Consider the following 26,930-nt stretch of genomic DNA (forward strand, 5'->3'; position numbering starts at 1 on the left):
CTTGTGCCATGTTCTGTTCAGCTATGTGTGCGATCCTGAAGAGAGTTAATCTAAGAAATAACCATGTCTGCTTTCACAAACTGAAAAAGAAAACAGCTTCTTGCCATAAAACACGGGGTTTCTCAGAGGATCTGCTGTACCAGAAGACATTTCATAAGTCTTTAAATGGATCCTGTCTCGCACTTTTTCCTTAGGCATTTACTAAGCTAAGTGAGTTATTCAGCCCAGTCGGGCCATTTTTTTCTGGAAGTATGGTCTAATTAGCAGCACTTACTACAGCACTGATAATAGCATGAGTGACCTTCATATGGAGTTGACAGCATGCATTTACTTCAAGCCTGTTTAGGTTCATATAGAATGGGTTCCAGAATGGGTTCCTTTAGTAACCTCCCTGATCTGGGAGGGAACAGCCATTTGTTAAATTCTTATGTAAAGTACATCTCTTTCTAATTTAGTTTTACTATGTAAGCAATGTGCCCAAACTTTCCCTTAGTTTCGACAGGCAATAATAGTCTTGGCAAAGCAATGCCCTTTGACTTGCTGGCAGAATAGGAGGAAATGAACTTCTCTATTTTCTGGATCAGATTCCTCACAATGTATTGATGTCACCTTTTAATCTCTCACAATCCAAAATAGTATTTCACATGGCAAATACCCCCTTCAGGGCTTTCACTACACTGAGTTCAGCTGTTGCAGCTTTTGAAAAGCAAAATGGATTACTGGTTTGGCTTTTAACACATCTGCCATCTTACAACTGCTTTGAAGAGCTTTGGATGCTTTCTTTGTTGTGAAGGAGCCAGGAACTCAAAGGGGGGGGGGAAGAGGGGAAGGAAAATGGCTTTGTGGTATAGGGAGGGGAACTCTTAATCAACTAAAACTATAAAGGCTAATAGCCTGTTGAAAGTCATCTATGTTGATAAAACAACTGATATAGGAGGAATGTGTCAAATACTGATTGTTTCAGTCTTTATTGGTATTGAGCAGCTGGTACACTGCATGCATGTTTGTGTGCTTTTAGTTTTAATTGTTGCATACGAGTTTCCTCAGCTAAAAAGTGAAGATCAGCTTTTACAGTGTTCGAAATACCATTAGCATGCTATTTAGCAATTGATTGTCAAATATGAGTGATCAGTAAGTCCATGTGCTTTTAAGTTTGCAGGCTTTGGCTACCTGGTTTTACTGCAGATGCAGAATGCTCTAAGATAACTTTTCCCTGGTGTTTATTGATGAGTTCCAACCAAGATAGTGAGACTGAGCGAAAACCTAACAGCCCCTCAGATTACTTCTTTCACAAGCTGTGCTGTTAAAAGAGTGAGGCAGACTGTTCAGAGCAGGGTGTTAACTTGGTATAATTCACTGTGTTATTCAGCTTGAACACAGATTTACCCTAATGCAATGAATATAACAAATTCATAAATTAAAGTCCTTGTGGTTGCCCAATGCAGTTTAACTGATTATTAAATATTTATCTTTTAAAATGGAATACTTTTTCATAGAATCACAAAAGAACTCAAGGTGAAAAGGACCTCCAAAGGTGATCTAGTCCAACCCCCCCCCCCCCCCCAAGCAGCTCTAACTAGATGATGTTGCTTATGTCTGTCCAGTCAAGTATTGAACAAGGACAGAGATTTCACAACCTCTCTGGGCAATCTGTTCCAGTATTTGACCACCATCATGGTTTAAAAAAAAAAAAAATTCCTACAGCTAACTGGAATTTCCTGTATTCTAACTTGGGTCTGTTGCCTCTTGACCCATTACTGTGCTTCTCTGCGAAGAGTCTTTCTCTGTCTTTTCTTTATGCTCCAATGAGGTAGCTGTGGACAGCAACAAGATCCCCATAAAGCCTTCTCTTTTTAAAGCTGAACAAACCCAGCTCTGACTCTTGACATGTGCTCATGATCCTTGATAATGTGCACCCCCTCTTGATCATCTTCATGGCACTCTGCTGGGCTTGGTCCATCCAGGATGTCAATATCCTTCTTGGTTTGGGGGCGGAGGGGGCAAACTGGACACAGTAGTTCAGATGCAGTCTCCAAGTGCTAAATAGAGGGGAAGGATCACTGTTGGCTATGCTCAAACCAATCCCCATAGCTGACAATGGCCTTCTGTTGTTCCATTGTACAGCTGTATGTTTTGCGTTTGTATTAAATGTGTAAAATTTAATCAAGTCAGAAGACAGATAAAGGAAAACCAGAAATCATTATTCAAAAAAGTTTTTTTCCCCTTTTACAAAAAAAAAATGCACACTTGGACTCTTAATGTATTAACAATCCCTCTTGAGCTCAAGTTGCTGTGCCACCACGCCTGGATCACGCTGGTACAAATACATCACCAATTTTGCTTTTCCTGATATGTACATTAATATTACAACATGAAACGCTATTTCAAATTTTCTCTTATTTCTTACCTCCACCTTTATATCTCCTGAGCCTGTTTCGAAGGGAGGACGCTCGTTTCAAAGTTACTTTTATAGACATATGTATTTAGAAGCCCCCCTTCCTTCTGGCGCCCCGTCCCTCACACGCTTTGCCCGGCTCTAAGATGTCCGCCGCCCGGCCTTCCGCCTTGCCTTTCCCTTGCCCGGTTCCAAGATGGCCGACGCCACTCCCTTTCGCCGCGCACACGCGGCTCCCGCTGCCCACGCCCTTCCCCCTCCCCTCCCATGCGCGCGGGCTTCTGACCTCATTTCCTCTTGTGCAGCAGCCATTTTGTCTTTCCGTTGCTGCTGCTGCCCGAGCTTCTTCCTCCCTCCTGCCGCCGCTGGCTGCGAAACTCCAGTTCCCCCCCGGGCCTGGCTCCCGCCGGACCCGCCGCCTGCGGGCCGCGGTCTCCGCCCCCCCCCCCCCCCCCCGCGCCGGGGTGAGGGGCTGGCGGGGACTCGGGAGGCCGGGATCCTTCTGCTCTTGGCAGCGCATGCTCTCCCCGCTCCCTGCCCTGGCAGGCACCTCCGTAGACCCCCCAGCCCGGGAAGCGCCGGGGCGCCTCTCTCCCGGGCGCACCGCATGTGACCGGCCCCGGCGGGCCCCGGCGCTCGTAGAGACGCTCCCTGGCAGCGCCCGCACGCACCTCTGCCCCGGGGGCGAGGGCTGATCTTCCTCCCCACCCGCCTGGCCTGAGAGAGCAGCGTGCCCAGCACCTTCCTCTTGCCCGGCGCGGGGAGAGTCCGGCTTGACGCGAAGGCGCGGGGGAGGGGGGCGCGGCGGAGGCAGCCCCTTCCCCAGAGCACCCCCGTCCTCCCCCGCCACCGGCTCCCCTATCCCCCCTTCCCCTCCTCCCTGCCTGCCCCTCGCCCCGCCATGTCCAGCGAGGAGAGCTACCTGGCTATCCTGCGCTACCTGACCAACGAGCGGGAGCCCTACGCGCCGGGCACGGAGGGCAACGCCAAGCGGAAGATCCGCAAGGCGGCCGCCTGCTACGTGGTGCGCGACGGCACCCTCTACTACCAGCGGCGGCAGCGGGACCAGCAGCGCTTCGCCGAGCTCGAGGTGGTGCTGCAGGCCGAGCGCCGCGCCCGCCTCATCCACGCCGCCCACCTGGCGCCCGACGGCGCCCACCGCACCCGCCTGCAGACCTGGCAGGGGCTCTCGCAGAAGTACTGGTGGCGAGGTGAGGGGCGCGCGGCCGTTGGGCGCCGCGTGCGCGGCGGGGGGGGCGGGGGCGGCGCGCGGGGGAGCCGAGCCGAGCCCCCCCGAGGTGTGGCCCCGGACGGGGGGTCCCTGGGGAAGGCGGCGGGGTGCGCGCTGTGCCCGCCAAACCTGTGCCTTTTGGCCCTGCCAAAAGAGACTGCAGCCCGAGGGGACTGCTGCTCGCTGACCGAAGGGCTGCGTGCCTTTAAACCTCCGCAAAACTCATGGTCTGGGTGCTGCATCTGCGGGTCATTTATTCAGAGGTAGGCCCTGCTGTGTTCATCGCGTATTTGTCAGCAGGGTTTCTTGGGGCTTCTTAAATCAGTAGCAGGGCTTTGAATATATAGAAACACAGAGCCTAACTGTCCTAATAATCCAACATAGACCACTTAAGGTAGAGATTTCTCAACTTTTGCATTTTGTATGGAGCAGTAATCTTTTCCACGTGATCTGTTTCAGCCCTTAACCTGGTAATACTTCTTTCAGCTAACTCATGGATTTTGCTCCCCTTGCAAATAGCAGATCTGTCACCAATTGTTCATGTTCTTTGCCCTCATCCTTACATTTTTCCCTTTCCTCCAGTAAGAAGCTGAAAACACAGAACTAATCCTCTGTTGGGGCCCGAGTGATGTCGCAGCAGTTAGAAACAGTGAACACTTCTAACAGCACTTAGAAGTAGTGAATTAGGTATTGATACTCCCCAGTCGTGGCCTTCCTTAGGCTGAGCCAATAACTTGAAACCTGTGTTCCCTTTGGATTTGGTGTTCTACTTTTAGTATTATGTATCCATTAAACAAATTTCTGGCTCTTCAGTTGCCTGGGGACCAGTTTCTGTTGATACTGCTTCTCGTTCCGCTTTTTTCAGCCACCAGTCAGCAAATTTGCCATTTCAGCTTTAGTTTTCCCTATCTTAAAATTTAGTGGTTTTGCTCTAGCTGCAGCCCATTCTTCCAGGCCAGATCTCATTGATTTGAAGAACTTTGGTGTGGAAAAGGGTTTGGTAGCTCAAGATTGATACATGTATTTTGGATTATGTTCTCCCTGCCTCCACCTGGGCTCTCATTGTCTGCTCAATATTAGACTGTTCTAGCATCTACTGTCATCCTTTACTTGAAACTTCCTTACCCAGTAGTGGACTTCAGTTTGCCTTCTGTTTGTCAGACTAAGACATTCTCTATTCTGTATCTTTTAAGCTTATTGGTTGTCTTTATTTGCATGACCTATCTTCTCTTCTGCTTATGTCTTGTTTTTCCCTTATATTTCTCCAGCACTGAGAATAATAGAATTTATTCTCTGCTTTTAGTTCAACTGTTTCATTTCTTTGCTATGTCTCCTGGAGAACTCTGGTTTCCCCTGCCATGACAATCCCCTTCTGCTGCTAGTGGACAGCAGCTCTGGCCTAGTCACCCTCCCTAGATGGGTGCCAAGCTGTTGTATCTGGCTGCTCTGTAACTGGAAACCAGTGGGCTGGACTGTAGCCCAGTGGTCAAGAAGGGTATTAGATCTGCAGACAGGAGTCCATACCTTATGGCCTCAGAACTAGTCCTGGTTGCAACTGAAATCAAGGAAATGTAAAAGTGTTTCCAAGGGGCATGAATGTCTTGGGTTGGAACATGTCTGAAGTCTGTGGTTTCCTGGTCCTTACAGAGGTATGTATACAGTGATAGAGCATGTCATGTTCTAGAAAGGTGCAAGCAGTGCAACCCTAACTCCATGTCAACTGAGTTTTTGAGCTGTGGTAGGTTTTTGAACTATCGAGGCAAAGCTGTCAGTATGTATACTTTTATGGTGTCCTAGTGAAATGAATGAATTTGAGTCGTACACTGAAAATGCCTTCATATCTATAAGAGGACCCTAGACTTAGGAACCGTTGAGTGCCTGAAATTATTTAGGTACACCTGTTAAAGTACTGGGGGGAAAGGAAGTTTCTTTAATTTTCCAAATCACAAGCAATTGACTTAAATCAGTGTTAGTGACGGGTATGAGTGTCACTGCATATAACACAGTCACAATTTTGCAACTGCCTTTATGTGAGCCTTCCAATTCCTTTCCTCTTCAGTGAGGATGAGCTCTGAGATCCACTTCCATGGAGCTAAATGCAAGATCAGTGTTACAGTTTGTGATGTATTGGGATTCTTAAGGCAAACGTGTAAATAAGAATTTTTTTTAATATCCTTAAAATCTTTCTAGGATGGTTTGCTTGGTCTAATGATCTTAAATGTTTGTATCCCAAATTAACTGTGGATTACAGTAATGGCATTCACATACGATAGAATGATAGAGAGGCAGGATTAATAAAAAGAAATCAAAGAATGAAAGTGTAGATGACTGACTTTATTTTTCTTAATAAGTTTGTAATATGTTTTTGCTAATCAATTACATACTTAATTACATCTTTAAAGTAAATTGAATGAAAACTAGAGGCCTAATCAAGCTCCATTCATTTTTTCTTAGGTATTCTTAAGCAAGTTAAAGATTACATTAAAGAATGCAGTAAGTGCCAGGAAAAGCTAGATCGCTCTAGATCTCTGTCAGATCCTTCTGAAATGCTAGAGGAACTAGGATTGGATGCAAAATCTCATGAAGACAGTAATGAAACAGATGAGGAATTGAGTAATACGACATCAATCCCAGCTGCATTCCCAAAGTCTGTGAAGAAGAAGCCAATAGCGAAGCACGAGCTTGTATTTGTAAGTTACATTGTTTATATCTGAATGTATTTAAGACATTTGTTAACACAGTCTTAGTGACATACTTATTTTCCATTCTTGTGATAATCTTGCAATAAGAAGATGGCATAAATTTTGCCAAATATACTGGGTATGTAGAAACAGGCAATTGGTATATATGATGTGAAATTAATTATAGCATGTCAAAAATTACACCTCCCTTTATTTATGCATATAGTACCTAAGGGAAAATGAATTCCTAAAATGTTTGTAGTAATACATCATATACAAGATTCTCATGGAATCTGTATCTGATCTTTAATAAATAATGCCTATATTTGTATAATCAATTCTTGATGGTAGTAATGGGGAGTCCATATGCATGTATAGACTTCTGAATCTAGAAATTTTTTCAGACTGTAGCTCTGAAAAATACAATCAAAGAATTGTTTGAATATCTGTGTCTTCCCATTTTTCCAGTTGTCTGCTTTAACTGTGTGTTAGAAGGGTGGGGGAGACTTGAAACATTTAAAGAAAGAGAACAATAGTAAAATTAACCATTTTATTAAATTGACTTGAACTGATTTTATGTTTGCAGAAAATAATCCTTTTCTGTGTTTCAGTGTAAATGCTTAAAAAGGCACAGTCTAAATGTAATGAAGTTTTCATAATGTTGTTTATGACAGGTTGACAGTAAGGGCCTTGTGAAGCAGTCATCTTCCAAACATTGTCTGTCAGTCTTAAACCAACTGAATCAGCAGAGGCTTTCCAATCAGTTCTGTGATGTGACTCTGCTGATTGAAGGAGAGGAGTACAAAGCTCACAAATCTGTCTTGGCAGCCAACAGCGAGTACTTCCGAGAGCTCTTCATTGAAAAGGGAGCTGTCTCTAGTCATGAAGCTGTGGTGGATCTGTCAGGTGAATTGTTCTGGGTTCCAAAGATAGAAATTGTAATATCCTAAGTAAGGTTTACAGCATTTGATGCGGTTTCTTTTGCATGTTCAAGAAAATCAAACACTTCAATCTTGCTTTTTTTTTTTTTTTCTTTTAATCTAGAAGTATTTTGTGTTGATTTTAATGCTAAAATGATCACTCTGGTTTTGCATAATCTGATCTCCCATATTGAACAGATTATGGGATTTCATCTCATAATTCCTGGGAAGCTTTGGATTGATTTTTAGCTTGTTTAGGTGTTTTCCTTGTATTAGTCACAGACATTAAAGAGCAGGGAACATAATCAAATGCTGAAATAAATCAAGAAGATTCTCCAAGAGCTGTTTTGCTGAGCAAATACCTAATTGTTTCCTATGTTTGTAAAACATTACTACAGATATTTCTGCTTATTTCTCAACCCTTCTGGTACCTTAAAGATAGGAAACACTCTTAAAATAAATGTTCCAAAAATAGCTTCTTAGTGATGGAGAATATTGTAGATATGTCTTTTTCTTTGCTTCCTCACTAGTTCTCTACCTGTGTCTGTCTTTGCTTGAATAATAGACATTCACAAACAATGGATTTCTGGCATGATGCTCCAGAAGTTCCCCAAAATTAAATATTAATGATTGGTGGACTTCTCAAAATTACACCACGGGTTGATTTTTAAGCAATTATATCTATTTGTCTTTTTTTCATTAACCACTTTATTGTGTTAGCTCTCTGCCACATCAGTTATTACTTAAGTCATCACTACTTTTTGCAATGTAGCAAGTCCAAAAGGATATTGGTTAAATTAGGGTTAACCCACTTCAAGAATATTGTGGCCCTCCTAGCATCTTGAAACAATCTTCCAGAGAATTCTAGTGTGAAAATACTTCAGTTGTACTTACTTACTGAAAAAGTTGTCAGAGTTCGACTCAATGTAAAAAATACAGCAGGACGTTGCTTTTGTATAAATGATAATCAATTGAGGCCAGTGCAGGGGCTTCGATGATATTTGCAAGTGTATTTCACTCTAAATTTCAGACTTAACCATATCAAAGGTGAACTGTTGTACCCAGCATGGAATATTTTGGTATTGTTTGGGGTCGTCTGTATTTGCTCTAATCTCTTGTTTTATTCCTGGCAGGCTTTTGCAAGTCAAGTTTTCTCCCTCTATTGGAATTTGCTTATACTTCAGAATTAACTTTTGACTTTTGTAGTATGGCAGAAGTGGCCATGCTTGCCCGACATCTTTTCATGTCAGAGGTCCTAGAAATCTGTGAAAATGTGCACAAACAGATGGAAGAGAAACAAATTACAGTGTACCAAAAGGGAGATATTCATACAGTGGAGTCAACACAAAATTTAGCAGAGCAGACTGAAGTTGAAATGCAGCCTGTGGAGGGTTCTGAGCAGCCTGTGCCAGCGGAGGTGTCAGCCAGTGAAGTGGCAGCAGCTGTGAATGGCGCTCCTTCCTCTGCTGAGCCAGAGGAGGAGGCAGCAGCACCCCAGGCTGACCTCCTGCCCCCAGAGCCTGCGGAGGCCACCGCTGATGATCTTTTAAAGCCTGTGGAACAGTGTGACGCAACTGGAAATCATGTCAAAATGCAGCTGGTGGAGTGCGTGTCAAATAGCACCGTGTCTGTTGCACAGGCTGAGCTGTCAGTTGTGGAAGGCGTGGACACGCAAAGTGAGACAAAAACTGAGACAGATCAGAGTGAAAGCAATACAGCAAATGCAGAGACTGCTTCTGAAGACTCCTCAGAAATAGTCAAGCAAAATCATGGCAGGCAAAGCAAAGAACAGAGCATTTCTGTTTCACAGCTGGAAAATGTAGCTTCCAGCCAAGATGATACTTACAAAAGCAAGCTTCGCCAGCGTTCTGTTAGTGAAGGTGGATATATCAGGTTGCATAAAGGAATTGAAAAAAAACTGCAAAGTAGAAAGACGAATGCCAAATCTGCAATACAGCAGGTATCCTATCTCTGTTTAGGCCTGTTGTCAGTTAAATTGTCCCATGTTCTCAGACCAATCTGAAAAGATGGTTTTCTTTTGTGAGAAACTAGCATTACAGAAAACCAAAGTAAATTCTAAGATATGGCAGTTGCGTAAAATAAATTGACAACAAAATTCCTTTCAGCTTGGAGGTCTTTAGAATGCTCAGTATTGTTAGCTTAGTTGTTTGAGTATTTTCTTCGTAGCTTTTTATGGCAGGACAGAAGGTGTATCTGCTCCCTAAAATTCTTACGATTTGGGAGTTTAATTCTTAGCTAGTATGTGACTATATCGGTAATAGGCAAATATATTTATATATTTGTCCATTACAAAAATGAGGCCCTACATTTGTTGAGACTGTTCCTCTCTTGAGATGTAGTCATAAACCACAATAATCCAGTCCTGCTGCACCCAGGTTGGGGTCAGTTTGTTTAAACAAAAACAAAAAAATGTTCAAAGAGCACTGATATTTAAAAGTCAAGCACTCAGAAATGGCAAATGTGTAATAATTGAACAAGTTTTAATACATGTATTATGAAACTGTCTTCTTATTCTTTCCCCTTCAGGAGTCTTGCCCCTATTGTTGCTTAGGGATAGGTGGTATTCACTGCATCGAGCAGGGGGATATCTTACCTTCAGGAACAGCTCCTGTTAACTTATTTTGCAGTTTGTAAATCTGACTCCTTGATAAGGGAGGAATACAGACAGTGGCCACCCATGGAAAAAATGTTGGTTTAGATAATTGCTCAGAACTGGAATTAGGAATAGGTTTCTGCTTCCCCCAGCTTGTCTTCACTCACTTCATAGCTTTTTGCATTTTTGCCTCATGCTTTCCTACACACCCACCCACCATGGCACTGGATCTAATATAAGCATTGGGAGCAGGGAGATGCTCCTCCCTGGATTCCCAGTTTTGATACCGGAAGAATAACAAGAAGGAAAAATAACATGAAAAAATTTTCTGGCTTTTGAATTACAGTAATTGCAGTTGGCATAGAGATGTTGGGGGATGAAGCATGCTTTGTATGAATGGAATATTTTCCAAGCTTGTATTTATCATCTACTGAACAAAATGATTTTTGTGCCTTTACAATTTGGCCAAGTTTGCATGAACATTCAGAGCAACAGCGAAATTAAAAAACTTGAAAATGTCAGCCCTGTGTCAAATTTCAGTTTGGTCATATGAGACGTGGAAGGGCTAGCATGTTTTCAAAAGTTGTTAAATGCTTTGCTTGTTGTGGGAATGGGGAGGAGAAATGGGGTGCAATGTACTCTTTCCCTTGCCTTATTCTCAGAAACATGGAGGAGAAACACCTGATACAGGAAATTTCAGCATGATCACTTAAAATTTGGCCTTTAAAGAACTTGACAGCAAATTTCTGCATAGGAAAATGAGATTACCAGCCGCAGGTATCACTGCCAATATTGCCTAACAAAAAAACATTCGTAAAGCTGGAATGATCTTAACCGAGAACAACTTTGTTTAAATATTGTAATTTTTTTTACACATTGTTAATAACTGAGTTTGTCCTTGATGACTGATAAGAATGAATTAGGCTACTTGTTTTATCTGATGACTTTTGAAGTGAAGCAAATATAAATCCTGAAAAGGGAAGTTGGAATGAAGGAAACGGTTGGAAGCATTTGATAGAAATGGTGATTGGAAGAACTTGGGTTTTCTCTGTAACTATCTCTTAGCTCTCTCTTAACCAGTTACTCTGGCCTGAGGAGTTAGCTGTCTCTGAACTGATACATTGTTGTGTCCTATAATTATATCCAGTTTATGGTTTTAAAACAAGACCAGTTTTTCGCTGCCATGAGATCTGTAGTTTTGCAATGAACTGAAGGGGCATAACTTTCTAGCAACTGAGTAAACTAAGCAAAATTAGGTAGTTAGTCAAAAACATCGACTTTTAGTACTAATTTTCAGAGAAGGTAGGAAATACAGCATAATAAAGTTCATTATAAAATTGATTCAAGTGTTACTTTTTCCAACTTAGGTTGCCATGAAACTGGTACAAAGAGGGAAAAAAATGAAACAGCCCAAAAGAGAGACCACAGAAAATAATGAAGTAGAAGCTCAGCACAAATGCTCTGAGTGTGGAATGGTATTCCAGCGGCGCTATGCACTTATAATGCACACACTGAAACATGAAAGAACTAAAGATTATAAATGCCCAGTAAGTTTTTGTCTGTCAGCCTCTCTCTTTCTGAAAATTGATTCATTAATTGCATTAGTAATTATTTTCTTGCTTCTGTTAGTATGTGCATTAATTTTTCTTATGGCTTTCAGAGACAGATGCAGCGCTGATCTGAATGGGGTGGGGTAAAAGGTGGTGTGGCCGTGTGGCCTGACAGCATCACGTGACATGGCAGCGCACATGCTGCTCAAGACAGTGCTAGCAGTGGGCTTTGCTCTTAACCTCACTGGTAAATTTGCAACTGCATTTAGATTAGTCTGGAAGTTAGCCTTATTGGGAACTGATCGGTGGTTCTGTCAGTAGCTGTACAATTCAACACTTAATAATTAACATGAGATAATGCCTATTGGAGTCAGATTATAGACTTAGCTAATTATATTACTATACTTAAAACCTTTAATTACCTTTCTTGAAATAATTTCAAAACATTAGATACTAAGTAAAGTTCTATGTTTTCTTTCCTAGTTGTGTAAAAAAGAATTCCAGTATGGGGCCTCTCTACGAGCCCATCTTGTCCGACACACACGGAAGACTGAGGTGAATGCTACAACTGCTAGTGTAGAAGAGACAGGCGTGTCTTCAGTGAAAGGGCGAATTAAACGGGAATTTATATGTGATATATGTGGGAGAACTCTACCTAAGCTCTATTCCCTCAGAATACATATGCTCAAACATACAGGTGTAAAACCACATGCATGCAAGGTAAAGAGAAAAAGTCCTTTTACTCTAATCAAAATTATTAATGTTTTCCTGATATTCTGATATTCTAGTAGTTGCTCTCTATCCAAAACTTTAGGTTAGTTTAGGTCACTTCAGAATGGGAAAAATTACTGTGGTATTTCTGATCAAAATTCTTATAGTCCAAGACTGAGAAAGAACTAGAGTGAAGTTGGATTATGAAATTAATATTCCTACATCCATAAAATGTCTTGCCTTGAGTGTTATTTTTTAACAAACCAGTTTCACCACTAGTGAGAAATCACAGGCTTGATCATCCAGGTTCCCAGGAAATACAAGGGGTTTTCTTTGTGTTTCAAGTTAAACTAACACTTTTGCTTTGAAAACCTATTACATATTGGGTTTTGTTTGTCTTATTCCACTGGATTTGGAATTTTTAGGTTTGTGGAAAAACTTTTACGTATAAGCACGGATTAAAAATGCACTTAGCTCTCCATGAAGTACAGAAACAGTTCAAGTGTGACTTGTGTGAAAAGTCCTTTGTCACAAAAAGAAGTCTTCAGGAACATATGAGCATTCATACAGGTATGTGATGAGAAAGAAGAACCTTTTACCTTGGACTGCTTTTGTACACTAGTGATCTTCAACAGTGTTCTTTAGTTTCAAAGGAACTGAACAGTTTCTCCTTTCTCTCCTCTTGGCCAAACATTTGAAAAAGGTGTAAGCAGTCATTTTGCATTTCTTTTGGGGCTTATTTTACCATAGCTTAAAGTTAGTATTTAAATATTCTGTGCAAGAACAGGGAGGGAATGTGGTTAGTCTGTTCTTGTGTTTTTATTTACTTATTTATGCCTATATCTTGTCAACCTACCAAAGATAGGCAACAGGTTGGAATGGTTTGGAGCACCTAGAGTTAGAGCTTATCCTTTCAGAAGAAAACTTGCGAAGTTAAATCTCTTTAAGAATCTCCTCATGTTTTGTAAGACTTGCTGTATTAATAAAGCTTTTGTAAAACAGGAAAACTAGTATATAACTACATAGCTGTTCTAGATTACTTGAATTAAAGTGTTTTTTTTAATGACAAGAGATATACTTTATTTTTTATTCCTATTTCTAAGTATCATTGTAAGATATCCTCTTAAAGTTCTGAGTGTGTTCCATTCTCATTGGACTCTGTATGATCTGGAAACTGTAAGAGTTTTCGATGACAGCTCTCTTCATTTCAAAGGAGTAGTAAATCTTTTTCTTTGAAACTCTCATGGTAAGACACCACTTTGAAGGCTGTCCTTTTAACTGAGAAATACAAAATTTGTATAAAAATTGTTTTGTGAAAATAGAATACTGAAATTCTGAAAAGTTGATATCTTGAAACATCTTAGAAAGATGACAATATAGTAATTTAATATGAACAGCATTTTAAAATATATTGTAATATGCAGGAGTTGTTTGTGTTTCTTGTTTCCTGAGTTGGGCAGAATCAAAAATAAGAGACACTTTTTCTTAATATAATTTGTTCCAGAAATGGTGGAATTTATATTAGTACTCAGCACTCCTAAATTGATGGATTGGAGCTGAAAGCTTTTCTTTTAACATACTGTTCCACGGATTCAAGGCCTAAATCGTCCACAAATAATGCTGCATTGCTGGAGGAGCTCCATATTATATGAATGCAGGCAATCTTTTTCTTTTATGCAAGAAGGCAGTTTTTTAGCCTATTGACTTTTTTCATGACTAATTAGTAGCTATGATGTTGTGCCCTGTGTTTAGAAACATTCAATAAAGTCATTTAGAATTGTTACTTCACCCTCCATGTATTATTACATTGGTATATACAAAATACACTTCAAAATTCCATCTGTGTGTAATTAAACTTACTTTTCTTTGTAGCACTGCTCTGACTACTTCAGATAAATTATGTGAGAAGAAAATACTCTTACAGAGCATTCCAGAGAGATGGTGGCCTGGCTTTGTAATACATTTTGTTTTGTTTTGCCAGGAGAATCCAAGTATCTCTGCTCCATCTGTGGAAAATCTTTCCACAGGGCATCAGGACTCAGTAAACACATAAAGAAACATCAGCCAAAGCCTGAAGTTCGTGGATATCAATGTACTCAGTAAGTTTGTTGTTGGTGTTTTGCTTTTGGTTTTAACATTAATGATCTTTTAAAAATAGCTTGTTGCTGTAGTACAAGACTGTTCACTTGTCCAGAATAAAACTTTAAAAGCATTAAAGTCAAAAATGCATTTTTTAATTCATGCATTACAGCGGAAAAGCTTAAATTTTAATTGTTATCTAGTTCTGCTTTTCATATAGTTATTTTCTAATGAGTGTGTTTGCACTTGTAGCTGTAATCAATAGCTACATACAGCTTTAAAGCTCCTTTGTAGGACAGATAGAGAGTGGTAAGCTGGTCAGAGGGGAAGGGCTTTCAGCCTGTTCTTGCCCTCATTTACTGTGATAGCTAATTTCAGTTGCATATGAGAATTTCCTGTACAATGTAATGTACTTGTATGCACTGCAGCATACACTGTGTTTAGCAAATGGCTCTGCAGGAACATCATAAAGACTTGTTGACTGTTGCAGTTGCTAGATTATAGAACTTATGATCACCTAAATATCTTTGCATTACTGAATGTGGTTTAACAGAAACTCTGTAATTGGAAGACTGCATCTCTTAAGGTGTTAGCAAATCACTGATAATTTTCCCAAAACCAAGCAGATTATAAGGAGAACCTTTCAATTAACTTGCAAAAGCAAAAATTTCCAAACTGCCAATGATGTCTCTGGAAAAACTCTTTCTGGTATTAAATGGGGTTGTACAATTTATATGATGGCCTGTATACAACTTATGGTATTAATGAAAAACTACATCTGAAATATTTTTTAAAGCATCTGTAGTAGTGCTACTGTGTGTTAGGATAAACAGTATTTTCTAACTGTAGAAAGCTCATTTCAATTTTATCTGCAGTTTTTATTTAGTGCCTTGTAATGATAAAAAATACAGATCTCAAATACAAAATGGAGCTAATAGAGTCTGATAGGGCCAGAACTGGTTAATGAAACATTAGGAAAGGCAATTTTGGTTTTGAAGGAGAAATATATATAAAAAAAACAATTTTTATTCAAGGCAATACAGTCATGGATGCAACAGATCACCTTGACTGAGGAGATATTTTGATTCCCCAACTCCTTCAGAGCAGACACAATGCTTGTTTCTTCTACGGTGAAGATGTCTACTAAGAATATAATTCATATTGTCACAAATGGTTTAGAAAGCTTCACTAAGGTATCAGCAGACTTCAGTTTTCTAGTTCATTGGCTTGGTTTGTCAAGTTCCCAGCCAGACTTAATTTTGAGCTTCTGACTCAGTTAAGCAAGGCTTAACATGAGTTCTTTTCCTAAAATGTAACTGGAAAATTTTCCAGAGAAGTAGGTATTAGATTAAATCGCAGTAGTACGTAAGAATCTCAGAGGGTGGTGGGGTTTGTTTGGGGAGTTTTTTACTTCAGAAATAGATACTTCTTTAGAGGTTTCCAAATATGCAGTCCTTGAGAGCACCAAGTACCAACTCTATTCAAGGCCCTTGGGGGTCTTTGTGATGCTTTGTGATGTGGTTCTGGAGACCTGGGATCCCTGGGAGCCCCATGTGAGCTGGAGCTGTCATTTTTTTCAGCTCTAGAGGAAGAAGGTTGAGTGTTTGGGTGGCTCAGGGACCATCACCTGTTTTCTTTCTCAAAAGTGAAGATGACGCTTTTTTCCTACCTTTCCAGAATCCCCATTTATTGGGAAATGTAATGTTAAAGCTTTGTGGAAGCTTTTCTTTCTTTTCAGATTTCACTGTGGATTAGGAATTCTGATATTGCCCTATTCCGAGATGTTGGTCAGCTGGAGAAGGTGACCCATCCACAGTGGTATATGGTGTTACATGAGGAAGAGAAGCAAATGATCAGGCAAAGCTGTCTCAAAAGCAGAATGTCTTGCCCTCAAAGAGAGAAAGCATGTTCTTGAGCAGACTGACCTCTGTAGTTTTCATATGAAGAGTTAGCGATCTGTAATTTTATATAATCATACTATGGCAAGGTATAAATAAAGGAAAACTTTAGGAATTTGCCTAAGCTAAAGAATGAGCGTTACCTTACTTTCAGGTGCTTTCTTTTAGGATCCTTAATTTGTTTTTTAATTTCTAGGAAACACACTTAAACGTTACAAACTACAAATCACTGTTATCTTTGTATTAGTATTTAATCCTCTATGGTTATGGGAAAAAAAACAGCTGTTAGTGCTTTCGTAAGTTCATATAAGTTATCTATAGAAGACAAAACAAAAAATGTTTGGAGGTCCTCAAGTTATATTCCAGGCCTTGAGATAAGCTGCTGTTTTAGAGAGAGTTTGTGCTTTATATTAATATTGATGACACTGTAGTTCTTACCTTCTTGAAGTCTTCTAGTTACCAATAAGGAAGAGGGTTTCTGTGCCTTTGAAATAGGGACCACAAAGATCTTTGCTTTTCTTATGTGGAATGCTGCAACCTTTACTCTTATAGGTGCGAAAAGAGTTTCTATGAAGCTCGAGATCTTCGGCAGCATATGAATAAACATTTAGGTGTGAAGCCATTTCAGTGCCAGTTCTGTGGGAAATGTTACAGTTGGAAGAAAGACTGGTATTCTCATGTAAAGTCTCATTCTGTCACGGACCCTTACAGGTAAGAGGAAATTCACTTAGCAGCTGAAATGTATTGTATGGTGATACAGATCCACAGCCCTAAACTAGCCAACAAGGAACTGCCTAGAGCAATGTACGGTTAAAGTAGCAATTGAGTGACCTTGACTGAGGTCTTGACTACTTGATGATGGATGGATGACTTCAAACAGTGTGGTCAAACTGGTAGCCTGCTGGCACATTTCTGGCAGTAATGCATATGAAGACATTAAGAGGATAAATATAACTGGTAAAATTAGAAATACTTTGTGAGCTCACTTCTCTAGAATGGTAAGTGGAAGCTTTGTAGCTGTGAATAAGAGAATGTGGCTTTTACAGCCCAACAATATTATTTCTAATTATGGAACTACTTGTCACATGAGTCAGTACTAAACATCTTTACTTAAAGAAACAGCATTTCCATTAAACTTTATCTCCTTTACTTAAAATGTATTTTGGTTAAAAAATGGCAAAGTAAGCATAGTGTAATGGTTTCAAATAGGTTTCTCATTTAACACATTCTAGGTGTAATATATGTGGCAAAGAATTTTATGAGAAAGCTTTGTACAGAAGACATGTAAAGAAAGCCACACACGGTAAAAAAGGAAGAGCAAAGCAAAATCTGGAACGAGTTTGTGAGCACTGTGGAAGAAAATTCACACAGCTCCGGGAATACAGGAGACACATGAACAATCATGAAGGTATGTAGAAAGCAAGCAGTCATGACATCCTCATAATCCTTTAAAAGCGCTAGGGAGAGAAGGGGATTTGTGGGTTTTCTTTGAGTCTATGTATATCTTGTCATGCAAGCCACAGGGAAGTTCTTGCAGATTCTCCAGTTACAGTTTTATGCTGGTCCTGATGTGTTAATGTGCTTCCAGTGATTTCCAGAAATGGCTGTTGGGATCTTTCTAAAACTGCAGGCACCCACAGGGACAGTGACAATCTGTCCTTTCTGGTACTTCAGTGGAAGAATCACTTTTTTAAGGAGCTTCCACAGAAGTGATAAAAAGATATGTATCTACCAAAGCATTGCATGTAGTAAAACATTCACCAGTTTAGAAGGCTAACAAAATATTCCTCAAACAAAAGAATGATTGGCTCAAACTAAGAAAAAGGATCACTGCCTGGAAATTTGTCAGCTTTTTGCTTTATAACAAGCAGTAAACTATATGATGTTTGGGGAAGATAGGAAAATGTTTTAGAAATTCTATCTTGGGGCAAAAAACACTTTTCCCAAGCATGTCTCATTTTAAAGACCTGTTAGGAGTAAATCGAATTGCTTTCTAACTACTGAAAGAGAGATTTTGTGTTTGTTTTCTTAAACAAAAAGTTCCTCTAATGGGTACCTAGCCTACATCTATAGCAACTGTTACAGAGCAAAAGCCAGTATTGAAATAGTGCTTGTTGCCACTGCTACCTCCCATTAAATATTAGAAACCGCAGAACTCCTCAAACGTTATAAGGGAGAATAAGATTATACAAACACGTAGTATTTAAACACATGTGGTATGGAGGAGGAAGAAAAAAAGCTGTGGATGGCATCGTAAGCTATAAGAATAGAGTAAGTGTTGATTTGATGGGAGGTGGATACAAAGATTTACAGAAACAAACTGTGACTAGGAATGTAAATGACAAATACTATTAAGCAAAACATGGTTTCAGAAAGGCATAACAAGCAAAAAGTTGTATGAATTTTGTTAACTTGTATGTACTTAAAGTGGGTGAGAGACTGCATGAAATGAAAAGGAATTTTGGAAAGAAAAATCTTTGAAAGGAAAGAAGTTAGCCTGGGCAGAGCACTTGTGGAAAATCTTTCCATTTAATGTACTGCACTTGCATTATACTGTAGTACAAAAATGGTAAACAAGATCCTTCTCTTATATGGAAAAAGCTGTAATATTTCTTTTGTTCTTTTATACTGCTGTCTTTCCTGACATTTTGGATCATTGTTCATGCAGATCTAGAAACACTGATGGTTGTCTTTTGCTTGTTTTCCCTTTGGGAACAGGTGTGAAGCCATTTGAATGTCTAACTTGTGGGGTAGCCTGGGCCGACGCACGTTCATTGAAGCGTCACGTGAGGACGCATACTGGAGAACGGCCATATGTCTGTCCAGTGTGCAATGAAGCTTACATAGATGCCCGGACACTACGGAAGCATATGACCAAGTTTCATAGGGACTATGTACCCTGCAAAATTATGCTGGAAAAGGACACTCTCCAGTTTCATAACCAGGGGACACAGGTGGAGCATGCCATCAGTATCTTAACAGCAGATGTGCAGGAACAAGGAACTGAGATTAGCGTTGGTGGTGAGGAGATTGAGACTGTGGTAGTGACAGGAGAGACACTTGAAGCAATCGAAGCAGTTGCAACTACTGAGGAATGCACATCAGTGTCCACTCTTTCTGACCAAAGCATCATGCAGGTGGTGAATTATGTATTGGCACAACAGCAAGGACAGAAGATGGCTGAAGTTACACAAGCCATTGAAACTGTAGAAGTAGAAGTGGCCCATGTTACAGAGACAGAGTGAATATAGTATATGAGAGAGCAAGATGAGTGGAAGTCTTATGACAAGTAATGAGCTAAGTATTAACTGGATATCTCAGGCTTACAGTGATACCAATTTTCAAACAGTTAATCCCCTGTACTGGATTTCTTGGTTACAAAATATTGCACCATGAATTACAGGGAAAAAATTAAGATGCTTCAGTGTGGACCAAGGCTTTGAAAACTAGGATTTCTGCACTGGCCATAACTGACTAGTGAAAAAAAAATGTCTGAAGAATAGTGTTTCCTGTGTCATGCAGTAAGTATCATGCTGTAAATTAAAAAAAAAAAACTGTATAAAGAGACTGCACTAAAAACTAGAAATGCACAGCTATTGGTAGCATTTTTTACTTTTGTTTTTATGTGCATTTCATCAAATTTGTGAGCAAATTATCAGTGTTGGATTCTGTCCTTTTGTTCCCCAAGTCAACATAACGGTAGAATGCTTCATGCAGTGTGTACTTCGTGTGATATACAGAAAATCTGAGGCTTTTGTCTTTGGGTAGATGCACCACACAGTTGGTGAATCCAGGTTTTGCAGAACTCATTTGAATTCCAGGTCAGTAGGTGGCAAATTCAGCAAAACCCTGTAAGATGTTATGGGCGAGGGTCTGCTGAAGTCTGAGGAAGTGGTACTCTGAGCTAGACTGTGAACTTCAGTTCACTGAAGGACAGCCCATTATAAGGAAACTACTTACATAAGTAAACTACTCGTTATTTGTAAGGAGCTTATACTTCATCCTCTACGCACAATTACATTTAATTCAATGATGTTCAGTTGTGTAAATGAAGCTATAGCCTGCTTTGTTGTACATATCCAAAGCAGGCAACATAATGATGGATGTAGATGCCATGTAATTTTGCATTAAATTTAATGTAGAAGCTTTCAAATTAAAAAGGTAATTGTGCATTTGTATATATATATATATATTTCAATATAAATATATTGAAGACATCCAACTAGTTGTGATCAAATCCTAATTTATTATATCGTATCTTGCTGAAAGGGAGCGGAGGAGCTTTAGTAAATCCCAAATAGGACAAGCATCAGGATTGAGAACTATGAAAATCTTAATATCAGGTAAAAATTATATTTGTCTCAAAATTAGCAAAATCTCCAAAAGACCTTGTTACTGCAGCTGTAGCAATACTTTCAAGGCAAGGTAGTTACCTGGTACATCATTCCACACTCACTGATGGAAAAACTCTTACAGGTTTTCCTCCTGGTCAGCGTTAATCAATGCCATGTTTGGCTCAAGTTTAAATACCTATGCTTTAATACTATGAAAAGTGCACGTTTTAGTCTGTAAGAGGTGTGGGGGTTGGTTTATTTTAAGCAAGAAACATGCATGCCAGGAGATAATTTAATGCACTAGCCACATGAACAATCACAACTGTGTTCCTTAAGTTATTCTTAGTCTCTATAGTATTATCAAATGCTTTCCAACTTTGACTGCAGTAAGATAGCCGAGGAGCCAGAGGCCTGTAATCTATCTTCAGGGCAAACTTTGTAAATAAAGTTACATGCATATAGCTGTGCACTACCTGTGAAACAAATCCATCCAACAAAATATTAAGCGAAATCCGTGACAAAAGTAACCAGCTCATTTGCATTAGTATTTCTACCTTTCACCTTATTTAACTAGTTGATTATCTGCCTACTAAGCTACCAAATGGACAATTCTCTTTATATTTTGTAAGTATGTAGATAAGCAGTTGCTGAATTTTTTTTTTTTTTTTTTTTTTTTTTTTTTTAAGCAATAGATAGTCTGAGTTCCTGCCTTGGGTCTGATTTAATGTGTGGACAACTATTTCAAAGGTCTTTTCACAGAGAAGCAGTGTCATTATTTATACATTCTGCAGCTCTTTACAATTGTATTCTTTTCTAACTACCAAATGGAGTAAAAATAAAATGAATACTTGAAAAAGAGAAATACTGCTAGCTGTAATTCTTGAGAATTTTTTTATAGACACATACTGGAGATAGCCATCCTGCTTAAGATTAAAAACCATAGGTATATTAACAGGTCTCACTGCCATTATGATGGGAAAAGATTTAATAGACTGCTAGGTAAACCTTAAATTTTACTCCAATGTTTGTATCTTACTAATAATTGTGTATTACTAAAGTGAGGAAATGTTTAATAAAAATAGCTGTAAATAGTGTTAGAACATTATTTGTAATATTTAATGTGTTACCTTGCAAAACAATATTATCAGCACCTTAATTTAATCTTTGGTGCATTTATTTATTTGCCCAACATATGGAAGAAAAAGGAGAGAATCTGAATTTGAGAGCCTTGTTACCTACTGTAAAAAAGCTGTACCTCACTTTATGGCCTGCTGCTCAAAAAAACCCACAAAAGGTGGTTTCATAAACAAAACTCTGGCAGGAATATCAAAGCTGAAGGCTTTGACGCTCCTTTTCTAACATACTGTGCCTTACTTTTACGGAATGGCATGAGGTAAGTAGGGAGTGTCATTCTTAGCTTTGCTGTTCCTGTATTTATGAAGTTGCCTTAAGTTTTTCTTCATGTTTCTTAAACTATTAATTTAAGATGCTTACTACCCTTCTGCAATCTATTTGAAGTCAGACTGCAAATATGCAGCTGTTATTTAATTAGATTTTTTTTAAAATAAAGCTCATGAAAAGTGTCCATTTATAAAGTATTCCTAGTGAACTTCTGTACATAATGAATTTGATCTGTACATTCTGCTGTTTTTATTTAGTGTTAGTTGTATAAAGTTACGGTCATTTCTGTCACTAAATAAACTGAGCTTTGCCATGAATTACTCTTGAGCAGCTTTTTTTTCAGGAAGAAAAAATGTTACAGAACTATTTATTCCTTGTCAGCATTCCACCTTTTATATATCTAGATGGTTGGTTTGAATAGTACTAAGAACACATATTTCTTATAAATTTTTGCTTAAGTCACAAGGAATTAACTTGTATGAGGAAAGGAAAACCACCATGGTCTTAAATTAGTTGTCAGAATACTGATACACTAGAGCACACTGTTAACAAAATACATTATATACAGCTATACTGAAATTCCTTTGGCTGTAAGACCGAGGGGTAGAGGAGCCTCTCATAATCCACTCTGAAACTCCTGCCACCCAGCTGTAACCATTTTAGCCTGCCTTGGATCATGTTTGTCAAGACCTAAGTGAAGTTTACGTACAACACTACAGCCCAGGAGCAAGCATGGTACAGCACTTCAGTCTTGGCATCTGCTCTGGGACAAATATTTGTTGCTGCTTGGAAGCTGTCCTCCAGCCTCACGTCTCCTGCCCTGGGAACCCACTCCTGCACCTTTCCCTTTAGTGTTTGAGCAACTTTAAGGCAAACCAACATTGCAGAAAAGGCCAATTACTTTTTGCAGTTCATCTCAAGCATTTTAGCATATTAACTCTTCTGTGAACCCATACAAGTAACTAAGCTAGCTGCTAAGGGGAAAGTATATAAATACACACCGTGGTTTGGAAAGGCTGTGTACTGAAGGAGTAATGTGGCCTACCACTGAACAAATGCAACTATAGCTGAAAAACAGCACAAAGTGATGTGTGGGTAATTTTGTCCACCCTCTGTTCTCACTTGAGCTAGCACCATGTTCTTCCTGGCTGTTAAATGAAGAACCACAAATACCTAAAGCATTAAAAACATGTACATTTAATATGTTGATACCCATTAGGGAGCCAGTTTTACAGCTGCTGGATACAATGCTGTGGTACCTAGCACCTATCGCACAATTCTTTACTGAGACTTGCCCGCATGCAGAAAAGTTACAGCCACTTCCTGCTACCTTTCTTAGTACACAAGAAGGTAAGAAAGAGGCTCCAGGTCACTTTGTTGCCACCCTCACACCCAGGGCAGTTGTGCAATATGCTTACAGGTTTAGTTTGATTTTAAAGATAAAGTTTATTCTTCAGCTAAGAGACTTTTCAGAAGCTTCAGTAATACCATTAGTCTTCTGCCAGTAACAAAGTTGGTTTGTTCTGAGGGTAATATTTTGTCTGGCTTAGCTGAAGTGCCCTGCCTTACACATGGTAACATCAGTATTAACTTATTCAGTGCCATTAGACGTGCAGTAGCCCAAGCTTCTGTCATCCACAGACTTAAATTTTAAACATTAACAAGACAGTTTTAAACAAGCATCTGAGTAATAACAACAAAAAAAAACATATCCTAAGCTACATGCTAGTTTCACAATTACTCTTAACACTACAGACTGCTGTAGCCTGCTGCAATTGGTCTGCAATTCTACATAATAGAGTTGGGGGGTTGTATGGATATAGACTGTTACCATGGCTGCACTTCTTTCACAAAACCAAGGGCAGAGTTACCATTTTATGACAACCTACTGAGCATCAACTGACACTTCAAATGTGACTACTATGTTTACAAAGTATGGAAAGCTGAGGAGAACAGAGATAACTAACTATGTTTTTATTATGACTTGCATTACCTTAGACTAATTTGCTTGTACTTCAAGGAAAGTATGAACATACAATACAAAGATATCCCTGCAGCTCATCAGTCAACATACTTATAAATGTTGAGAGGAAGAAGGGCAAAACTCTCAAGCCCAAAGCTTCTACATGTTGTCAGGAGAGAAAAAAAAAAGAAAAATACTGAATTATTACATCTAAGAAATATCCAATTGCTTTTGGTAACAGCTGTCTCCGTGGATGTCTAACTGATAGGGGGAAAAAAAAAATCTCACTTTACACTTCATGTGAGAGGCTTAGGGAAAGCTTTTGACAGAGTTTGTGAACATTAGTATTGTCTGTGTTTCAGTGTACTATTACCCTCCAGTTTAACTGAGGCTCACTCCCAGTGACTAAGTACCTCTGCCTAGACTGTGTCATGCAATATTTGTTAGGGTGTTTTTTTCCTCAGTAACATAGCATTTTTTTTTCTTTTTAAACTACAACCTTCCTATGCTTTCTGGTTTGAAACCTAAAAACTAATGAGTGGGAGCTAATGTGGCTTGTAGATGGACCAGCTTTTCTTTATACAGTCTTTAAATTTTTTTTTTGTATTTTTCAGGGTTCTTATTGCTGCTATGAAAAAATAAGCTTCAGGCTCATGACTTCAAGTTTCAGTAGAGCTCTTACTACAGACCCAAACACAGAATCTCTGCATCTGTCTCATCAGGAAATCCAAGCCTAAGAACCAAATTCAAGAACTAAATCACAGGATTAGCAAACGTTTTGTTTTTTAAGACCTCATTATACGCAACTGTATCCTATTCAAAAAGTTCATATGCTGTTTGCTAGCTGCGACAATCACTGCCACTGTTACCTACCTTACCTACACTAAAGGAGTAGGTCACATATATGTATCTATACAGCAATAAGCATGCACTGTAGAGATTAAAGGTTTACTTTGGTAACTAAATCTCTTGCTTGGATTTCCACCACTCCAGACTTTTAAATAGAAGTTGATGAACAGAAAATTAACAAGTTTAAAAGTTATGTATAATTTCATGTTTTTAATTATATGGATGATAGCTATGCATCATCCCTGAGGCAATTGCTCAGAATTATTAAACACATGCAGCTTCCCCAGTAAGCACTATGTAGTTTTCAGGTGCTGATCTGTATTTCAGTATCAAAATTAGAAAACAGCGACACCAGGAGATCCATTTGTTAACAAAAACAGGAGAAACTGGGAAGGTGCTGATAGGATAAAGTAAAAAGCAAATTATGAACTGTCCAATATTTGTGGTGTTCAAGTGTCTCTTGGCACAGGAATAAAAACTAGACAAATTATGGTCATTTTGGAATTTAACCTTCTCTTCTGGAGCTGAAGGGCAAAACTTTTCATCATTTCCCAATTTCTAGGGTATGGAGGAAAAAAAAAGAAAAAAACCCCACTCTTTTTGCAGAAAACCTTCTAAGGCTACTGAACTAAGCAAATACAAAGCCTTCTTGAAATTCTGTGGCTCCTCCAAACAGATTTGAATTATGTTCTTGCCTTACAGCAGCCTAGACAGAGTTCTAGTTATGCCACCTCTAGTGATTTCCAATAGTTTAGTCTTACATTGCTGTTTCGGGAAGAAGTAGTTACTATTTTCTCAGAAGGTGACAGTCTCCCCACAATGAAAACTTTGATAAAATAGCATATGGAGTTCAATACAGTCATGTGAGTGATGCCTGGAGTTGCTCTGCAAATCACAGACCTGGCAGCTGCAGAGATTAAGCGCAACAGACCTGAGTGCCCCTGCTGGCTGCTGTCAAGGTAGTCACATCACAACATGATGGTTGTTTTTGTCAAAGTTTACCAAGTACCATAATGAGATAATCTACCACATGGGAGTAAACCCATGAAGTTAAAATAGCACCATCAGCTACCTTACAGACAGGCTTGTCAGGTACTTCCTTCTGCCAATAAAATATAGACTCACAGCATCTGGCCAGTGCACCTCCTATGCTTTTAAAGGGATGAAGTTAGATTATGGCTGTGTGGTCAGATGTGTAAAGGGCTACACCAACACTGTTTGAAACACTGCCACCGTAGTTAACTTCCACTGCTATATTTTTTAATGTAGTTAGCAGGCTCAGCAACAGTCCAGCTGCAGGGTGGCACAGAGAACACACTGGGTAACTTCTTCTATCTTCACCTAATGTCTTAAATGTTTTTCAGGCTGCTCAAGTGCAAAGTAAAGCTCTACTGCTAAACAAGCATAAGCCTACCTCAGATAAAACTACACAACATACATGAATACACATTTCAATCACTGGTAGGTATGTATAGCTCTTATGTTAGGCAGTAAAGAGGTCTTGGCAAATTTCCTAGAGGTCCTTAAGACAGCTAAAACAGGTAGTTTAGCATGAGTTTTGGAATCCCTGAATATTCAAAGGAAAAAAATAATAAAAAAAACTGCCTCCCCTGCAAAAGCTACAAATCTTCATGGAAAGACCATGACCACTGTAACAAGAGCCCACAACTTTAAGTGAAGTTCTAGCTAGTACTTGCCCTGACAATACTTTTCAGATCAGTTCTTTTCTACAAGTGTCATTAAAACAACTCTAGACACCTTTGTAGCTACAAGGTCAAGCCTCTTAGGCACTCATTCCCCTGAGTGAGTTTAGGTAATCCTATTTAATTTTCTTCCAAGCAGCACTGACACAGAAATTACAAATTCATACTCTGAGAGATGTGGGATCCCTGCTTACTTTCAACTGAGATCTAGAAGCTACTGGAGTCTCTCACAAGGTCTAGGATTACACTTATTAACCATGCGAGTAAGATAAAGGGATGCAACTTTTGCTATCTGACTTGCATGGAAGGCATTTCCTAGCGTGTCTGCTGCTGTGCATAGCAATTTCTTAAACGATTTTGAAGTACAAGAAATTTTGGTTGAAATGAATGCCTATTTCAGCCAGAGATACGGAAGACAGGATTAGCAGTAGGTGAACTGAAAGAGACTAAATCTCAAAAGTCATCCTATCATTCTTTCTCTGAAGTCTTTTTGCTTTTTCCTAATACAAGCAACAGACAAGATATCAGGTAACTACTAACAAACAATATAAAATGGTTACACAGTGTGAATTACCACTACCTGAAAGGGATTACTTTGAAC

At 39.3% G+C, this 26,930-nt stretch overlaps 1 protein-coding gene across 6 annotated transcripts; it reads left to right on the forward strand.

The window, feature by feature from the left end:
* Positions 1-3,119: 3,119 nt before the first annotated feature.
* On the forward strand, positions 3,120-26,872 carry ZBTB11 (zinc finger and BTB domain containing 11). Of its 6 annotated transcripts, none has more exons than XR_010884888.1 (12): positions 3,246-3,606; positions 6,081-6,316; positions 6,982-7,213; positions 8,361-9,187; positions 11,209-11,388; positions 11,875-12,111; positions 12,528-12,672; positions 14,084-14,201; positions 16,632-16,790; positions 17,312-17,487; positions 18,798-20,422; positions 24,392-26,872. XR_010884888.1 is itself a non-coding variant. In XM_067300978.1 (11 exons), the coding sequence occupies exons 1-11, from the start codon at positions 3,297-3,299 to the stop codon at positions 19,322-19,324; spliced, it is 3,147 nt and encodes a 1,048-aa protein (XP_067157079.1). In that variant the 5' UTR covers positions 3,120-3,296; the 3' UTR covers positions 19,325-22,131. The 6 variants fall into 6 exon arrangements, 3 of the variants coding, with proteins under 3 accessions (XP_067157079.1, XP_067157088.1, XP_067157071.1); XR_010884896.1 differs by having other exon boundaries at positions 18,798-19,600; positions 24,392-24,430; XR_010884890.1 differs by lacking the exon at positions 24,392-26,872 and adding an exon at positions 21,100-22,131 and having other exon boundaries at positions 18,798-19,600.
* The last annotated feature ends 58 nt before the right edge of the window (positions 26,873-26,930 follow it).

Source organism: Apteryx mantelli, chromosome 1 (assembly GCF_036417845.1).
Source record: "Apteryx mantelli isolate bAptMan1 chromosome 1, bAptMan1.hap1, whole genome shotgun sequence".
NCBI lineage: Eukaryota > Metazoa > Chordata > Aves > Apterygiformes > Apterygidae > Apteryx > Apteryx mantelli.

Coding starts and splice junctions, on each gene's coding strand:
- ZBTB11 (XM_067300978.1), top strand. CDS start 3,297: ATGTCCAGCGAGGAGAGCTACCTGGCTATCCTGCGCTACCTGACCAAC. Junction 9,188..11,208: donor CCAAATCTGCAATACAGCAG/GTATCCTATCTC, acceptor TTTCCAACTTAG/GTTGCCATGAAACTGGTACA. Junction 12,112..12,527: donor TAAAACCACATGCATGCAAG/GTAAAGAGAAAA, acceptor TGGAATTTTTAG/GTTTGTGGAAAAACTTTTAC.